The 19,691-nt window shown below is 39.2% G+C and overlaps 2 protein-coding genes across 2 annotated transcripts in view; one reads left to right on the top strand and one right to left on the bottom strand.

Annotated features, from left to right (window-relative positions):
• LOC143283507 (uncharacterized) overlaps positions 1-13,264 on the bottom strand; it is a 151,940-nt gene extending 138,676 nt beyond the window's left edge. The window contains exons 1-8 of the mRNA XM_076589751.1: positions 13,243-13,264; positions 11,215-11,360; positions 9,748-9,850; positions 8,482-8,537; positions 7,400-7,501; positions 4,701-4,814; positions 2,879-2,993; positions 1,778-1,859 (exon numbers count right to left, since the gene is read on the bottom strand). Coding sequence (XP_076445866.1) covers positions 1,778-1,859; positions 2,879-2,993; positions 4,701-4,814; positions 7,400-7,501; positions 8,482-8,537; positions 9,748-9,850; positions 11,215-11,360; positions 13,243-13,261 — 737 coding nt within the window. The 5' untranslated portion in view covers positions 13,262-13,264. The remainder of the gene's footprint in view (positions 1-1,777; positions 1,860-2,878; positions 2,994-4,700; positions 4,815-7,399; positions 7,502-8,481; positions 8,538-9,747; positions 9,851-11,214; positions 11,361-13,242) is intronic.
• Positions 13,265-13,449: 185 nt separating this feature from the next.
• LOC143283384 (large ribosomal subunit protein eL24-like) lies at positions 13,450-19,473 on the top strand. The gene is made up of 4 exons (XM_076589594.1): positions 13,450-13,502; positions 13,636-13,711; positions 15,669-15,916; positions 19,300-19,473. Exons 1-4 carry the CDS (start codon positions 13,498-13,500, stop codon positions 19,436-19,438), a joined length of 468 nt encoding a protein of 155 aa, XP_076445709.1. The 5' UTR covers positions 13,450-13,497; the 3' UTR covers positions 19,439-19,473.
• The last annotated feature ends 218 nt before the right edge of the window (positions 19,474-19,691 follow it).

The raw sequence follows: 19,691 nt of genomic DNA, 5'->3' as shown, positions 1-19,691 counted from the left end.
CTCTGCCAGTACAGACACAAAGAAAAATGTTCCCTCTTTCAATTAAAAAACCCCAACACCAACAACAAAAACACCTAAAAAAAACAAAACCTGCACTGCATATGATGAAATCACACACAGATATACATGTCCCAGGAGCTTCTAATATCATGTAAATCAATTTTCATCTTGACCCTCAGAAAATGGAAAGGACAATGTGCATGTTCATCAAGTGACTTCCTGGAACATTCCAGAATATTCTAGAACAAACACATAAAAATGAGTGAAAAGTGAGCATCATTGTGTCAGTTTAACGCTAACCATCAGCTCCAAGGAAGAGTTGTTTGCCCTTCACCACTACTTGGTCCAGAAACCCAGACAATAGTAACTAGAAGGAATGCCCGCCCCCGAAAACAGATTATGGCTGCCTACAAGGCGGAATAAAAATGGTCATACATGTAAAAGCCCACTCGTGTACATACAAGTGAATGTGGGTGTTGCAGCCCACGAACCAAGAAGTAGAGATTTGATCAGAATGTGCAGCATTAGAGCAAGATTACGGTATGTCCATGGGACCCTACAGATTTCTAACAACAGTTAAGGCTACACACACACAGTGACACAGCAGATGAGGAAGAGAACCAATCTGCATGCTGGACACATGGCAAAAGACTGACCTTACAATTTTCAAAACAAACTGCAAGGAAATAGGTGTGTAGCCTTACTGCGACTAACACTGACAGTTCCACAGGCTGGAGTGCCAGTGGCAGCCTAGTGGTAATTTGCCCAACAAGGAAGCGAGTCAGTTTTAATCTCATGTATGGTCTGAGAATTTTCCTCCCCCCTCCACTAGGCCTAGAGTGGCCTAGAGTGCTTGCCTTTCAGATGACATGATAAAATGAGGTCCTGTGTGCAGCATTACATGCTTGTAAAAGAACCCACCGCATCAAAAGGGCTGTCCCTGGCAAAATTGTGAAGAAAAAATTTTTTAATCTGTTTTTATGGTAAAACAAATTCACTTGCAGACAGAAAACTGAAAAGAAAAATACAAATGTGGCACTGTACTGTGGCAACACTGAGAAACCTGAATTTCATACAGATAAATCTGCCGAGACAAAAAGTAATACCATATACTACACTGCACTACACTGCAAGACAATATGACACTGGGACTGTGGCAGTCCAGCCTGGCTGCTGCTGTGGTTCAGGATGAGCGGTTTGGATGATGGAGGAGTAGCAGAAAAATCACTTCAAAAATCTATGTTGCATGGTACTCTCTCCACCTACCCACACGGCAGATCAAGGCAAACAAAGAGACGCTGTGCACACCGGACGCTTATATCATGTACGTTTATATGTATTTAACTGTGCTTTCATATCTGTGAAACTGCATGTTCGGTGCATATCTGTTATGCATGTGTGGGTGTATATGTAAATGTGTGTCTTCATGTTTTACATCTATTTGCTTATTTATCATCATTGTTATCTTATTTATTTATTTATTTATTATTGTTATTAATTTTTATTATTATTATTATTATTACTACTACCTTTTTTTTTTAACATTATAGTTATTATTTATTTATTTATTTGTGTAAGCTTATCTATTATTTATTCATCTTTTTTTTTTCTTTTTTTTTTTCCTCAAGGCCTGACTAAGCGCGTTGGGTTACGCTGCTGGTCAGGCATCTGCTTGGCAGATGTGGTGTAGCGTATATGGATTTGTCCGAACGCAGTGACGCCTCCTTGAGCTACTGAAACTGAAACTGAAACCGGACGCACACTGAGCACCACTGACCTCTCAGCCTCCTGCACCAGGAAGCCGTCCAACACCTGCAGGGAGGGGCAGCAGCACAGCAGGTACGGGCGGTAGTCAAACCCTGTGCGGGGGGCTGTTAAGGAAAGTGCCCATGAATGTGTGCATACACACACACACAAACACATGCACGTGCATACTCACACACACGCTCAAACACACGCACGCGTATTCAAAAGGTGGAAGAAAAGATTGGTATTTGTGCACGTTAAAAAGAAAAAATGAAAAAAAAAACAAAAAAAAACACCATGAAACAAACATGTACAGAGCTGTGATCAGCCATGCCTACCCAAGAAATCTGACTCTCAGTAATGCAGTCTCCAATAATCCAGAAACAATCCAAAATTATCTGTACCACCATGTCACAATTCACGTCTGGGAATACCATTTCCTTCAGCTTTGAGGTCACTGCACAGCTAAAGACGACACTCACGTAGATTCTGGCTTAGGTGTTTTTCCACCTCTCTTCGTCACTGCTAAAGGTCTTTTCAGTGTAGTTCTTTTTCATATTTTTTAAAAGTGGTGACATTTTTGTTGGTTTTCTGGAACGAATACAGACAAATCAGGATAGTACGGATATCCATGTGATCCACTTTTAACATTTTTGCAAAGCAAAGAGACATGGTACATATTACAAAGAAATAATGTGAACAAAGAGAACATAATTTTGTATTGTAAACAGGTGTCATATAAACTTGAAGAAGGAAACTTTATGGACTTTTGATCACAAAACATGGATTAATGAAAACATCCAGCACAGCACTTCACTCAGTCTCTTCTTTCAAAGGAACAGTGTGTGTGTGTGTATGTGTTGTGTGTGTGTGTGTGTGTGTGTGAGTGTGAGCATGAGTGTGTGTATGTGTGTGTGAGTCTGAGTGTGAGTGTGTGTGTGTGTGTGTGTGCACGCACGCTCACTTGTGTGAGTGTGAATATTTTGTCACGTTTATGCTTACTTGAATCCTCTTTGTACCCCTGTGGAACACCTGGCCACCAACAGAGATCTTCACTGCTGCCTATCTTGTATTTTTTTGTTTGTATGTTTTTGTTTGTTGGGCTTTGGTCACCGCACCATCCTACACTAACATGTGAGACACATCAGAACAAAGCAAGGATATTCTTTGTTGGCAGTCATCTGGACACAGGGGTTCTGGGCCACAGACAACTGCTCCAGCTGGGTCAGGAATACCAGGCTGGTCATCTGGAACACAATCAGTGTGTGCCCAGCGTTCTCTCAGTCTGTCAGAGTGTCTGGTTCTTTCTTTTCTCCTCTCTCCATCTCTCTCTCTCCAAACACATTTAAAATATGCATGTCTGAATTTTCTCTCAGTCTGACTGTCTGTTTCTCTCTCTTTCCCTCTCTCTCCAAACACATTTAAAATATGCATGTCTGAATTTTCTCAATCTGACTGTTTCTCTCTCTTTCCCTCTCTCTCCAAACACATTTAAAATATGCATGTGTCTGAATTTCATCTCAGTCTGACTGTCTGTTTCTCTCTCTTTCCCTCTCTCTCTCCAAACACATTTAAAGTATGTATGTGTCTGAATTTTCTCTCAGTCTGTCAGTCTTTCTGTCTGTTTCTCTCTCTTTCCATCCCTCCCTCTCTCTCCAAACACATTTAAAATATGTATGTGTCTGAATCCATTTGCATACATACAGGCATGTTTATGATGTGTATGCTTATTATTTTATGTAATGCTTTTTTTTTGTAATGCATGCAGGTATTATGATTATATATATGTGTGTGTGTGTGTGTGTGTGTGTGTGTCTGTGCGTCTTTGTTTTTGTTGCTTATAGTCCAGCTGACTGCACAGGGCCATATCAGGACTGTCAAACCATACAACTGCTCAACCGCACATCTACAAAAAAAAAAAAAAAAAAAAAAAAAAATCATAAGACAAACCCACAAAACACAGCACAGGACACAGTATCCCAACTATTTAGCTCCTTATGGCAAATAAGACTAGGCCATGCTGAGCACACCAGCCATTCACTTAATTTGTCATCCCCAGATTTTAAAAAATCATAAAAAAGAGAAAAAAACAATACTTCAAAGCCAAACACAACATATTATATATATATATATATATATATATATATATATAAAGGCCATATAGGCAAATAACACTGCAGAATGGGCAGCTAGTGCCCATCCCAGTGTTTACATCTCACTACCTAATCCTCAGAGCAAAACAGCACAGATAGTACATCATAGACTGTGGAAAAGAGGAAAAAAAGTGTCAAGGCTTGCTTGAAAAAAGAAAGGGAATGGACTGGGAAGGCAGAAAAAGGAGAGAACAGTGAAGAAAGAAAAAAGGCAGAAACAAAAAGAGTGATAGAAAAGAGGAAATTTCTAGCACAGAATTTCCAGAAGGCCTGGATGCTATTTATACTGAAAGACCCCCGGCATCCCCACAGGGGGAATCCCCTTGAAAACACCAGTGAGAACTGAATAGGCTAAAGCCAACAAGATAAAAGCACTGAGTGAGAATACAACTGAATACAACCTATACAAATCAAATTCATCCATTCATTCACTGAGAATACAATACTGAATGTACCCACTGCAGAACTGAAATATCCTTACTCGGTCCAAGGGAAGCAACCAGGTGTGATGATCAAATCATTACTCGGGGTACAAAGCATTATATTCTCTGAGACAGAGAACTGTTTGCTGTGCCAGATATGACTTGAGTTTCCTCCCCTGTGCAACTGTCAGATCAGCAGATTTCTTGAATGAAATTCAGAACACAATTTGTTATCTTGTTGTTGTTTTTTAACATGTGTGTGAAATTCTGGCCACTGTGCCATAGAAATATAACTGTCTGATGTTGACAGTGAGCAGTTCAATACTACACACCCCCACCCCCCTTCTCCTGATCTGTACCTTCTTTATCACGTACTTACCTGAGTCAGGTCCTCCACACTGTTTGCCTCCAGTGACAAGGTTCGAACAGAAACAGGCAGACAGTACGGTGCCAATGTCAGGCTGCTGATGTTGTTCTCATGAAGAAGCAGTGTCTGCAACAAACGAAGAAGAAAACCCAATGCAAAAACCGTTCCACCATGCGCAACATTGTTTGATAGTCGTGTCTGACTGTGACCATCAGAACAGCAGAGGAGGTAACTGCTGTCCCCACTATATGGGCTGGAATTTATGACTATATATAAGTGTTTTTCCCATGCTACATACCAATCACACCTTCTTGCAAGAGAGAGAATGAATGAACGGTGTGCGTCCACATTCCGACTAGTTGCTCAGTTGTTGTTGATGGCTTTTTGTTCAGAAGTTACAGGTTTGGAAACACAGAACTGTTCTGCCCTTCTATGAAATGGGATCATGATCATACTAACACTTACTCCACAAAAATGCCTGGGAGCAGCTTGCTGTGTTACATGCGAAAGTGCCCAGTACCACTAGCTAAACATGTGCTTACTATTGGCGCAGCAATTGTTGTTTACATAAACGAGACTCTCGTGAGATTCACAGCCTCGTTTTTGGCACTTCCTGTGGTGCATATTGCACTTTTCAGAGTCCAGTTTGCTTGAGTTTTGACAAAGTTGTGAATTTTTTAAGCTGCAAGATGAGTTTAATGACTGCCGATAGCTTTAGCATAATCTGAACATCTGGATGATTCTGAAGATGATTTTGAACCATTTTAATGATTTTTGTGTGAGAATCTTGTAAATATTTATCATACTGAGTGACCAAGATATCAACTAACCAAGTTTTGCTGACAATGAGAGTGAAGTTGGTACTTGAATGTGAATCGATCGCTGGACCTCCGAAATCATGAATCAAATGCCAGACCTCTGAAATCAATACTCTCAGTGAGTCAGTCTTGATTTCACTTACATTTATTGGCATTCTGCACTATCTTCCTGATTGTGCTTGTTCAATGGATTATATTACTGATTTGGTTAAGTTTTGCCAAAGTTCTGAAGTTTCAAAATTGCGAGATGAGTTTGATGACTGTCGAGAGTCGTAGTGTAATCTGAACGACAATTCTGAAGATGACTTCTGCGTGAGAATATTGTAAAAGTCAATCGTACTGAGTGACCTAGACATCGACTGACTCAGTTTCACTGATAGTGAAGTCAGTGCTTGAGTGTGAATCGATCGCCCGACCTCCGAAAATGTGAATCTACTGCCGGACCTCCGAAACTGTGAATCGATCACCAGACTGTGGGAATCGATACTGTCAATGAGTCAGTTGTTCATTTCACTGATATTTATTGACGTTCTGCATGATCTTCCAGATTTTGTTAGTTCAATGGATTATATTTTTCTTTTCATTATGGAGAAATTACATGTGAGGTAGGTTTGTTGTTTGTTTGTTGTTGTTTTTCTCCCCACCATTAAAGGAAAACACATCATCCCTCAAAATGAAAAGAACATAAAAATCTGTATGTTCATTGTTGCAATTCAAGTTGAGTAAGAAAAAGAATAAAAAGATGTATAAGAATACACTGCAGACCAGACAAACTTATTATTAAAAAAAAAAAAAAAAAAAAAAAACCACTGTAAATCAAAAAACATTTTTTGAAGTTGACCATCAAATTTGACACTTTCGTTTTTTGTGTGTAAGTACAAAGCAACATGAGCCTTGAAACAAAAATTCTTTTGCAACTTTATTATGTGTATAATGCAGGAAAAATAAATGTGTGCAACAAAAGAAGATAATTATATTTTCAATCATTTTTCATAATTACCTACTATCAAGATTGCAAGAGTTATTCACATTGGCATGGGATTTCATGGGTGATTAGTCCTGGACGACATGGGGGTAAGAGTTAAACAAGAGAAGCAAAGCCTTCAAGATACACAAATAAAGAGACCAAAAACAAACAAACAAAAATAAAATAAAAATAAAAATAACAGCAAAAAACCCACACGTTTTTTTGGAAGGCTTCAATGTTGTTATGAAATTACTGTGGAATTATAAACAAGGTAAAGATAAAAATATAACTGGCTTGAAAAAGGATTATTAATACTACTTTCTTGTTTGCATCTTAAGATGATGTTTGTTTGTTTGTCTTAATCAAACATGAGGAAATGTAACATTCTGAATGAGCTGAATATTTTCCATTTCCTTTTACTTTCTTTGGGTGACAACTTCCAGTCAGTTTGTCTCTGCCATGTTTGTTTTGAAATCAGCTCTGGCTTAGTTGCCTATAGAGTTTTCACTGAGTTCATCAAAAGCATAAACAGTGAGAGTATGTGGGTGTAAACGCACGTGCATGTGTCTGTGCATGTGTCTCCATGTGTGTCTGTGTGTGCTGGTGCATGCATGCACATGTGTGTGTTTGTGAGTGTGTGTATGTGTGTAGGCATGTACATGAGTGTGCATGCATGCACTGATTAAATATATTTTCCTTTTACCTACACATGTATGTTAAAATGTATTATGCAGTGTGTGTGTGTGTGTGTGTGTGTGTGTGTGTGTGTGTGTAGTCACATTTTGGTGTGTGTATGTAACATTGATGTAATGTTTTTATGTTAACAAAAGCGTTTTTGTAAAGCACCTAGAGCAGATTTCTGGATAGTGTGCTATATAAGTATCCATTATTATTATTATTATTATCATTATTATTATTATTACTACCTTCAGTACTGTCAAAGACCGCAGGTCAGCCAAAGCAGAGATGCTGTTCTCAGACACGTCCAGGTATCGCAAGTGGTGACACGCCGACAGACCCGCCATGTCCTGGTCATGCAGAAACATCTTCTTTTATTATTTCCACAGGCACAAAACTATCACGCAAAACTGTACCAATGAACACAGTGAACAGTGAGTGACCAACAGCAGTTCCCAAACTTATGACATAAACAACAGAACTTTGCACACAAAAACATCCTTGTAATCACTGTAACTGATAGCTAAGCCCACCATACAAGGCTTGGGCTGCAAAAATAAATACTGGTCCTGTAGAACCTGAAAATAATGAAAATGACAAAAGAAAAAACCGACAAAAAAAAAACCACACCTGAAGCTGAAAAGAAAATCAGGCAAAAGTTCAGTCATATACATGCACATAAATCTTGGACATGCCTCAGACACTGACCATCCCATAAACTTTTCACCAGAAAATTTCAAAAACGTACCTAATACTAAACATAATTATACATTACACACAAAAAAACCCAGATATAATAACAGGCATACAAAGCCAAAAATTGCCAATGTGCAACTTACACATCACTGGAGCAAAAAAGAATACAACATTGTACAAGTGTTTGATTATCAAGTCCAGAAAAAGACAAAAAAATATCAAAACTTTGTAGTAAAACTGTAAATGAACAGACCAGTTAGGCAGATGATAAGAAGAGACAACAGTTAGAAAAAGTGTATGCGTGTGCGCGTATGCACACGCATATGTATGTGTGTATGCATGTGTGTATGTGTGTGTGTGTGTGTGTGTGTGTGCATGAGCGTGAGTGCACTCATATCTTAAGAGTATGTCTGAAAACACAGCCATCTAATATGTGTACAACCATTCATACACATACACATAAGCCTGTCCACAAAAATTAAAACACAAGAAACACACATTAAAGTATATTAAAATCACAGCTAACATCAAAACGAGTTATGTCATTATCATACAAAATACATTACAGTTATGGTAATAAGACTGAAGAAAGATAAAACTAATATCTAATAAATGACATAAACTTATGCTTTACCTCTATGCTGTTTCCCGACAAGTCCACCCATGTCAAAAGTGACAGGGATTCAAGACCTGAAATAATTCAAACCTTCATTTAGAAAAACCTACATCATACTTACAGGCAAAAAACAAATCTTTGCTTAAAACCAATTCAGTGCCTATGAGACATCAGCTGACAACTTGCAAAAAGTGTTGTCTTAGTACCTATAAGACATCCACTGATGTCCTGCATGTATTTCAATTTTTCCCTCATCAAGTTGGTACAATTAACATAAACAGACTCTGAATAGTTGACTTAATGTGTTTGGATTATAGACACACTAATTAAGTGAACATTCGTCTGGTGGATAATTCTCAATAATTATTTGCTAACTGGACCACTTGGAGGGAGCATGAAAAGAGGGTTTGCCTCACATGCCAAAAGGGGATCGGACATTAAGTCAGGTGAAGACAATGGTCCCAGTCAGTGGATTTACACAACTTTGCAAGCTGTGCTGATGACTATGTATGGACATAACGATCAGAGCTGGATCTGTCTTGTCTAGTGATTCATTTGAACAGGAAGGTGATCACTATGACATTGATGAAACGAAAAAACAATATTCGATTCTTTCTCAAGTCCATCTATCCAATCAGACATCATTTCTGAGCGAGTGACCATGACTGACAGTGAAAGCATGGTACTTTCATGTAATTTGAGAAGAGTGGGAGGAGAGATAGAGGAGTGGTGTAAAACAATAGGTCAAAGACCAAAGAGAAGGCGGATTAGTGGGCGACACTTAATGTGCCACTAGTCTTACATTCAGGTATTCCAAGTCTCTAAAGGAGAATTCTCTTTGTGTACAATTCTTATTTCACTTAACCAAACCAAAGATCAAACAAGCAAATGCATGTGTGCACACACAAAAACCACACACACACACACACACACACACACACAGTCATCAGGAGGAATGTGATGCAATTATACTACTACTAATCATAATAATAACTATTATCATAATCATGATCATATTATAGTGATAATAATAATGATAATAAGCATCATCATCATCATAATCATGATAATAATGCATATTCATACAGTCAACAGTGCTCACCCTGCAAAGCGCATTTGATAACAATACAAGTAGTATTAAAGAAATATAAAAAAAAGAAAAAGAAAAGAAAGAAGCAAACTATCTAGAATCAAACAATATTTCGAGAAATGATGTGACAACACCAACACACACACACACAAACACACACACACACACACACACGTCACCCTCTTCTCACACACCTTGAATGGAGGAGATGGAGTTGGCTGCCAGGTTGAGAACGGTCAGCTGGGTCAAGGGAGACAACCCTGTAATCTCCACCAGACGGTTGTGGGCCAGAGACAACTACACCGTGACAAAAGACAAAAGCCAATTTCCTATTTTTTCATATATTTTGTTTGGTTGATTTTTAATTTGTTTTTATGTTTAGTATTTTTATTTGGAACATGTCACCATGCATCACAGTTATGGATAAACATGACAACCAGAAAATATTATACAAAGTTTTGTCCTGATATATGTACAACTTATAAGATGAATATCTTCACAATCACAGCTGGAAGCATGAAACTGGCAATACAGCAATTCCAACATTTTGTTGTGTTCTTGTATTCCTTTCCATTCCTTTTGCAATACCAAGAATGTGTGTGTGTGTGTGTGTGTGTGTGTGTGTGTGTGTGTGTGTGTGTGTGTGTGTGTGTGTGTGTGTGCAAGACACACACTCAAACATACACGTACACATAAACAAACTCTCTCGCACGCAAAATGACACTCTTACTGACAGCGGGGTGTGGGAGGGTGGGAGGAAGGGTGTGGTGGGTTGGGGGAGGTCTGGGCGGTTCACAAGGGGGAAATGAGAGGAGAGGGGAGTGAAAGGGGTGCAGGAGGGAGAGACAGATTAGAGAAAATGTGAACCATTTATTCTTTATTAGGCTATAGCCCCTCACAGAGACAGAGAACGACAGACAGAAAAAGAGAGAGAGAGAGGGTGGGGCACAGAATTACTGACACAAAAAAGCTGACAGTAGTGCAAGGGGGAAAACTCACTTTCATTGTCTACATCCATGTCTGAAAGACTTAATGCATTTGTAATATTCAAAATTATAATCACAAGGAAACTCTCAAATTAAAGACAAAGCCCATGATTGAAATTAAAATAAGAATAAGAAAAAACACATTTGTCCACTCAAAATGTGGGCTATTAACATCTGACAGGAAGGAAAATACTATTTGAAATTAAAAAAAAAATATATATATATATATATATAAATCAGTCACAAGAATAAGTATTTTAATAATATCAGGATTTTTTTTCCTAATGACTTTTAATGTATAACCTTGTACTTCTAATGTATACCTTTTGTTGGAAAAAGCATTCAGTCTGTTCGATTCAAATATGTGACAAATTAAAGACATCAGTAAACTAAAATCATTCATGAAGCAATGAATTTGTTTTGAAATCACCTAAACCTTAGAGGATGGCACAAATTATCAGTACATAAAATCTGAGCTCCTTCACAGTTGATGAAATTATAGAATAGTAAATGTCAGTATCTGTCATGAAATGTATTTATCATCATGGAAGTCGAATTATGAGAATATCAATGACAGTCAAAAGGAAGAGACACTGTGCACTGAGATTGAGAATACACATGACAGAAACTGGGACATAAAAATGCCAGATCCCATGTATTAGATCCCCTTTATACCTGTTGGAGACGAGGACAGACATGAAGAGTGTCCAGTTTGGTGATGCAGTTATGGTCAGCATAGAGAGCAGTCAGGCCAGCATGGGAAGGTTGAAGGTCCAAGATCCACAAGCCCTGTCTGCTCCAGTCTTCTATTATACCCTCTTCTGAAACACATACATATATGCATTCATACACACAAAACACACACAAACACACACCTACAAGTGCTTAAGCTCACACATACAAACATAAAAACAAAACAAAAAAATGCATGCATATATGCCACATACAAGACCAATAAAAGCAAACACTTTTAGTTGATAATGCTGGCTTGGCATTTCTGTTACATGCATTACATAATATCGTTAATTTCTATACTTAAAGCAATACAATGGTTACAATAGCTTATTTGGAAAGGTTCAGTTCACATTTTGATTTTTTTGGTAATGCACAGAACATATAGTAGAAGTTGTGAGAATCTAATTTTTTGCCTCACACTGTGTTTCACTGCGTGCATACTTTATCTTTTCAAGTCATCAAGCTGGGTTGTTTGTTTGGTTGTTCTTTTTTGTTTGTTTGATCTTGATTTTTTATTTACTTTTTTATGGAACAGAAAGAGGGGAACAGACAGTATGTGGATCTGGACATTTACTTTTTACAAAAGGGAACCTCCCCCCCAAAAAAATTATTCTGCAGACTCTACCTCAACACTGCCAACATTTAATTCCTGCTCTTTAATTAACTTCTGAGCCTTTTCTCACAGTTTACTTTCAGCCAGCTATAACAAGGAAGCAAGCAGTGCTCTGTAGTTATGTGCTACATAAATATCATTTAAAAAGTGTATTCCTTTTTTTTTTTCTTTTTTTTTTTTATATAAAGAATAATGGGAAGACAAATGGATAACCATGGACCTCACCAAACAGAGCTCTGCATAAGTCTTAGTTACAGTAAACCCAGTCTCAGTAAAAGTAAGGACAGGGAATTTTAAATTTTGCTCCCCTTTGCTAGACTGGGAGTGGTGGTCTGGATGCTAGTCTTTTGGATCAGGTGATAAGCCAGCTTACAAAAGTCCTATGTGCAGCATGCACTGAACAAACACAAAAGAGCCCATAGCAACAAGTGAGTTGTCTGTGGAAAAAATCTGAAGTAAAATCAACTTCGACAGGTGAACAAATTTAAACATACAAAAGTAAACAAAAAACTTTAAAAGGTGGTGCTGTATTATGGCAACATGCTCTCCCCTGAGAAAAAAGCCCAACATTTCTCACAGAAATGTGTTATTACTTAACTGAAAAATAGAACGAAACACCTTTTTTTTCTGTTTTTATTAAAACAGATCTCAGGATTTCCAGTGTTGGGCATCTGCTCCCCACATACCACCCTGCCTCCTTTTTTCCTTATTTTTAAACAAAGCAGATGTGCTGTTGATTGTATGGATTAGTCTGCATGCTCTGATACCTCCTTCAAATTGAAACTAGGTCAGAATACTGAAATCATTATGTGTAGTCTAGTATAAAGCATGAAACAATAGACTTCACAAGAATATTCAGAGCAGAACTACTGCCATAAGCTATGGTTGATACTAGTGAGGACGCTATGGGGTTTAAATATGTTTATAAAACTTGCCAAACAGGCCATGGAAGGGGCGTTTCTCATATCAAGCTGACTGGTTGTGTGCATAAACCATCCCATGTAATTTGTATCGTAACTGCATTGTGGCTAAAATTTAAAAAAAAACTTTTATAAATGAAATAACCGAAGTACAATAATTACAGTACTCAGACTAATAATTACAGTATTCAGACTAATTCATTGAGTGACATGGTGTTGATTAAAAAGAAAAAGAAATAGAAACTGGAAATTAAATCATAAATCAAGGTAAAATATTACAACAGTTCAGCTGTCAAATCCCGCTGGAGGGTAACTATACGAGGTGGATGAATAAAAAAAAAAATTTCAGTAAATGTCAGTCTGATCAGTTTCGAAGCAGTTACAGTCCATGAAAGGAAAACAAAAAATATTTATTCGCGAACCATGTTAGTTTACCTTCGAGATCGTCGGCCATTTTTTCAAGCATTCGCGCTAAAGTGATACCGCAGAAATCATATGAAATTTAAATTGTAAATAAAACTAACATTAACATGCCATATTCTATAACCTATACTATCATTAGACTGATACAAATGTTATCAGTTATTTTTATTTCAGTATCAGACTTCTCCTTCCCAGAACCGTCACCCCGGTACTGTTATCTCCCTTCTCAAACGTTCTTCCTTTTCCGGTTGTTGTTTCACCAGCACCATGAAGTGAGTGAAGCCGTGTCTCGATTTTCAATCGTATATATACTATACCATCGGCTTCAACTTTATAGTAACATGTCTTCGATATTTTTAAGTTTTGAACTTGATTTTTAAAAAGCCTAATTATTTTCTTTTCCAGGATCGAACTGTGCTCGTATAGTGGCATCAAAATCTACCCTGGCCATGGGAAACGAATGGTCAAAGTGGACGGGAGGGTAAGCATTGACTTCTGTTTAGAGCTCATTTTTCGGATTTTGTTGTTTGTTCGATGGCTTAGATGTATAAGCAAATCATTGTTGTTACAACAATGCGTAAATGAAATAAATTGTAGTTTAAATGTTTGCTCATTGTCCAAAACCAGCAGAAGTCTGAAAGTAGTGTCAGCAAAAACCGCCATACAGATACACTAGTTATTCTTGTGGCAAACCTTTTGCAGCACTAGTTGAATACGCTTGTACTGTAACCCATGTGCTTCTCGGCCCTTGATTAACTTATACGCTGGTTCCAGTGCGAAGAGATAAAATACCTGTTAGACAGACTCCAACGAATTCAGAATAACGCTGCCAGACTCATTTGCAGAGCTTCTAAATTTGACCATGTTTCTCCTCTCCTTCAGTCTCTCCACTGGTTGCCTGTTTCTGATCGAATAGACTATAAGCTATCCACTCTGACCTTTTCTGCAGTCAACGGATCTGGCCCCAAGTATCTTTCTGAACTCATCCATATCTATACCCCGTCTCGCCAGCTCCGTTCTTCCTCTGATACTCGACTTCTCAGGATACCTCACGTCAGAAGTAAGACCTATGGACACAGATCGTTTTCTTTTCAATCGCCAAAGACGTGGAACAAGCTCCCTGATAACCTCCGTCACTCTGATTCCCTCGCATCTTTTAAATCTCGTCTCAAAACTCACCTTTTCCCTCAGCAATAAGTTCAATTGTGGCAGGTCCACAACTACATGCATGTATATGAATGTGTATTGTGTGTGCGTGTGTTTATGTAAGTTTGTGCCTGCCTATGTGTGCGTATTTGTTAGGGTAGCTGTTAGATACACATGTATGTTAAAATGTATGTATGCAGTGTGTGTGTGTGTGCGTGCGTGCGTGTGTGTGTGCGCGTACGTGCGTGCGTGCGTGTGTGTGTGTGTGTGGTCACATTTTGGTGTGTGTATGTAACATAGATATAATGTTTTATGTTATCAAAAGCGTTTTTGTAAAGCACCTAGAGCAGATTTCTGGATAGTGTGCTATATAAGTATCCATTATTATTATTATTATTATCATTGGCCGAAGAAGAGGAAATGGAGGAGGGGGAATTATTTTTTATATAGAAAAATGAACATTGCAGATCTAAGAAACTACTCAGCAGAAACTTTTAAATGAAAGTGTGAATGGACATGAAAATGTGTGGATAAATATCCTGATCTTAATAACGTTAACTGTTAAGCCTTAAGGGTATATCTGGGGGGCATTTTTTCTTTACACTTTTGAAGCTGACAGGTCATTTGGAATTTTCTGTTGCAGACTATAGGAAGTGTGTAATTCTGTTGTATGTGCGATTTGGATGAGTGGGGTTGAGATGTTGATCTGCGCTGAGTGTGAGACAGATTTATTATTATTATTGACAGTTTGGATGTTCAGCTGTATTGAAACCATGCCTGTTAGCAGACAAGAGGAGGGAGGGGGGAGACTTTATTGTCTTCAGTCAGCAACTGTTTTTATCAAGATGGTGCAGTATCTACAAATTTTCCCCTCAGGATGGAATGAGTAGTGTTTACAAGGCATGGACATTCACTCCACCAGTCACACATAGGAGTGGAGGGAAAGAATTGTGGATATAGCCAAGATGTGTGTGCATACTTTTCCTAATCGGTGGCCACTAAATGGCTGAAGAAGAGGGAGGGGGGACTTTTAAGTTTAGACATGAGAACTTGTGCAGTTATTGTGTGTATGTGTGTGTGTATGGACATATTCAAGTGACAGTTTATACTACATAATGTGTTAGTGTAGATACAAAAAGGAAAATTAAGGTAGCTTTTTGACAGACTGGCCTGGAATTGTCTGAAAAGTGACTGTCTTGTATCAGGTGGTCTGTGACTGACTGCAGTCAGAACCCAGACCAAGCCTTGGATAACTTCAGTTTTCTTTCCATGACTGTTTTATTACTCTCCAGGTGTATCACTTTCTCAGCAAGAAATGTGAGCGCTCCCATGCCATGAAGCGTAACCCTCGTGAGGTGACATGGACTGTGCTGTACCGTCGCAAGCACAAGAAGGGACAGACTGAGGAGGTCGTGAAGAAGCGCACACGCCGTACTCATAAGTTCCAGCGTGCTATCACTGGTGTGTCCCTCAGTGAGATCATCGCCAAGCGTAACCAGAAGCCCGAAGTGCGCAAAGCTCAGCGTGAGCAAGCCATCAGGTAAGAAAATCCTGATTATTTCTTCTGATGATGAATGTGCACAGTATAGTTGCCTGTTGGTTTTCTTTGCTATTGATGGTCTTTCTGTCATCACCATTCTATCAACTGATTTTGCACAGGCAAGTGCATTTCATTCTGAGCTTTGTGGACGTAAGGTTCACACGATGTGAAGGGACTATGCATCTTTTCAGTGTTCCCTGGCAGATTGCCACAGAAATCCATCGTTGATTTTGATAATGTAATGATTATGTGGGGAACCACGTTTCCTTTGCTAGTGTTAAATTATTATTATTTTTCAGCGCAATAAATGCTTGCTGCACACAGGACCTCAATTTATTCTCATCAGAATGACTAGATCCTCAGTTTATTTCCTACCTTAGGAAAAAGGACACTGTATTCTGCCACCTTTATCAAAGTGAAGAAAAGAGATGAAATAAAATTTGTAAAATGTCCTGTGCAATGTTTTTGATAATGTTTGTTGAATGTACCTGGACTGCGAAGAACTTAATGGTACTGGACTTCAAGTGAATCCATACATGATGTCCAAAAATTGCCACAGAATATGTCTCTCCAGCCTCTTTCATGTGTCTCATCCAAAAAAGTGTTGTCTCTCTTATTCTCTCTCCTGCCTGGTCTCTCTCTAAGCTTCACTTGATCTTGTCTTCTCCCCTTTCCCATTCCATGTATATGTCTCTCCATCCTCCTTGGTGTTATTCTCTCTCTCCTCCCTCAATGTTTCTTTAGCCTCTTTTGCTCTTGTTCTCTCTCTCCTCATTAGTGTTTTGGTCTCTCAAGCATCTCTTGGGTCTCTCTCCTTTCAGTATTCTGTACAGGGCCTGACGTTAACTTTTCTTCCCACTTGCCCAGTCGGGCAAGTGACTGGAAAATTCACTTGCCCGGACAGAATTTGCACTTGCCCAACTTTCAGAAACTTACATGCATCACCAAATGCTCGCGTGCGCGCGCGCACACACACACACACACACACACAGTAGTCAAACCCTTTTCTTTAACTGATGTTTGTTTTGTTGGGTTTCACCAAAGATAACTGTTGTTTTGAACAGCCAGAACAAGTTTTATCTCAGTCTCACTTGACAAAAACTGCCTTTGGCATGTTTTTGCAGTTGACTGTCAGCCACAGAAATTATTTCTTTTTTAACCTCCACTGCAAACAGCAACATGCAGAGTTAAAAAGAAAAGCCAGCATTTGTACTGTGAGACAATCAATGTCAGAATTTGACAGATCCAAGTGATTCTGTTAGATGGGGTCAACAGTTACTGTTTCTCACTTGACTGGTATGGCAACTCTGTTGAAAATTCACTTGCCAGGATGGCTACACCAGGATGGGTTTCAGTTGTTCTCACCTGTGTACGGGTGTGTGTGTATATATATATATATATATATATCTTTGTATATATGTGTGGGGGTTGGGGGTGGGAGATATGGGCGTATATGTGTGTGCTTGTACAAGTAAGTGTTCATCTCTGTGAGTGTGTGTTTGCGTGCGTGTGTGTGTGCCGTGGAAGCTGCGATACGTAGGCTAGAAATGAGTGTGTGGAGGAGGGGGTTGGAGGAGGTGCAAGGTAATGTGTGTGTGTGTGTGTTGGAGCTCATGTACGTTTATATGTATTTGACTGTACTTTCATATCTGTGAAACTGCATGTTTGGTGCATTTCTGTTATGCATGTGTGGGTGTATGTGTGAATGTGTGTCGTCATATTTTACATTCATTCGCTTAATTATCACCATTGTTGTCTTATTTATTTATTTATTTATTTTTTATTATTATCATTTTATTAGTATTACTATTATTATTACTACTACCTTTTTCTATATTATAATTATTATTTATTTATTTATGTAAGCTTATCTATTATTTATTCCCCCCCCACCCCCCTTTTTTTTTTTTTTTTCTCAAGGCCTGACTAAGCGCGTTGGGTTACGCTGCTGGTCGGGCATCTGCTTGGCAGATGTGGTGTAGCGTATATGGTTTGTCCGAGCGCAGTGACGCCTCCTTGAGCAACTGAAACTGAAACTGAAACTCACCTGGCATCAGAGAGAGAGAGAGTGTGTGTGTGAGTGAGTGAAAGGGGATGAAGGGCCACAGTTCCAGAGAGGAAAGGTGGTACAGCTGTTCTTCTGCATGGAGGTTGCTTAGCAATGGAGCTTTCCACAATGTCCTTTGGTATGTGTGGATGGGGGGGGGGAGCCATTGTGGAGGTCATGTCTGTGTTATGATTCTACAGAATGGCTGTTTCCTTTTTGATTTACCAACTTGACCTTACACTGAGATGTGAGGGAGAGAGAGAGACTGAGACAGAAAGGCAGGCAGATCACAGTCAAAGAAATGGATGGGAGGGTGGTGAAGGGATAGCGCGGCAGTGATTTTGACAACCTTGCCAGGGGAGGGGTGAGGTGTAGGTGGAGGAAGAGTTGGGGTGGGGCGGGGGGGACGAAGATGGGCACAGTCATCCATGTAGGTTGCCCTCTTGGACTGGCTACAGACAGGCCTGGCTGGCAGTCATGTAACACCAACGGGCAGGTGCCGGCAGTGAACGAGCAGAGCAGCGTCAAAACTCCTCACTTTGGCCAAAACATTTTTTTCTTTCCTCACAAGTTGTACTGAAGTCTATTTTCATGTTAGTCAAAATGATGTACAAGTTAGCCCAAAATGGTACTGGTAAACAGGTCTGTCATAGAAACAAACTGTTGTTTTTTTTGTTTACAATGGAACAACAGTACGTTGTGACGTGATTTTTTTTAGTTGTGATGTGGTGGGTGGAAGATGAACTACGCTATAAGAAGAATTACCATGTCTGTCCAAAAATCGCAACCAATGGCAAATCACCTTTTAGAGCTGTATGATAGCTCTCTTTTTCCGGTGACCACTTGTCATGGTCAGACTCAAAACATCGTCTGCTGGAGGAAGAGTGTTAGACGATCGGTGTTGGGAGCATGATTGATATTTTTTAAAACAAAACATGCTAGTCTTGGAAAATATAACTTGCCTGGTCGGGCAAGTTCAGTAAGGGCAAAACTTGCCCGACACAATGATCTACTTGCCCCGGGCAGTCGGGCAACCGTTAATGTCAAGCCCTGCTGTATTTGTCTGTTGATTTTGTTCATTCTCCTCTTTCCTCTGTCTCTCCAGCTTCTCTCTTATTTTTGTTGAAGTTGTTCCCTCCCCTCCCTTTCTGTGTGTCTCTCCAGCCTCTCTTTTTGTCTCATTCTCTCTTATCTCTGCTTGTTTCTCCAGCCTCCCTCTATCCTGTCCTTTCTGTTGTTTTTTTTCTCTTGGTTCCTCTCTTTCCTGTGTGTTTGTCTCTCCAGTCTCTCTTTGTATTTTGTCTTTCCCATTCTGACAACAATTCTACTTGTGCAGAGCCTACAAGGAGAAACAGAAGCAGAAGGAGGCTGTCAAGAAGTCCACAAAGCCTGCAGCTACCAAGGCAGCCAAGACCCAGCAGAAGGCAGCCAAGACTGTGCAAGCCAAGGCTCCCCGCGTTGGTGGCAAACGATAAACATGTGAAAATAAAATCTGTTGGCTGGAATCTTACATTTGACTGCATTTTATTTTTTCCATTCTCGCTGTCCCTGTTCCTTTCTTTTTTTCCTGGTCATTTTTTGTTTTCTTTTTCCTTTAAAAGGCTAGATAAAACAACAAAAAAAAAACAATTTCTTCATTCCATTACCATCGGGAAGAAGAATCTCTCTTCTCTTTCTGTGTAAATATTAAGAAGGTATTGCAAACACGTATCCTGTCACACCTGTACC

This window comes from Babylonia areolata, chromosome 6 (assembly GCF_041734735.1).
Source record: "Babylonia areolata isolate BAREFJ2019XMU chromosome 6, ASM4173473v1, whole genome shotgun sequence".
NCBI lineage: Eukaryota > Metazoa > Mollusca > Gastropoda > Neogastropoda > Buccinidae > Babylonia > Babylonia areolata.
Note: the sequence above shows the minus strand (reverse complement) of the source record. Positions and strands in the feature narration are given on the sequence as shown.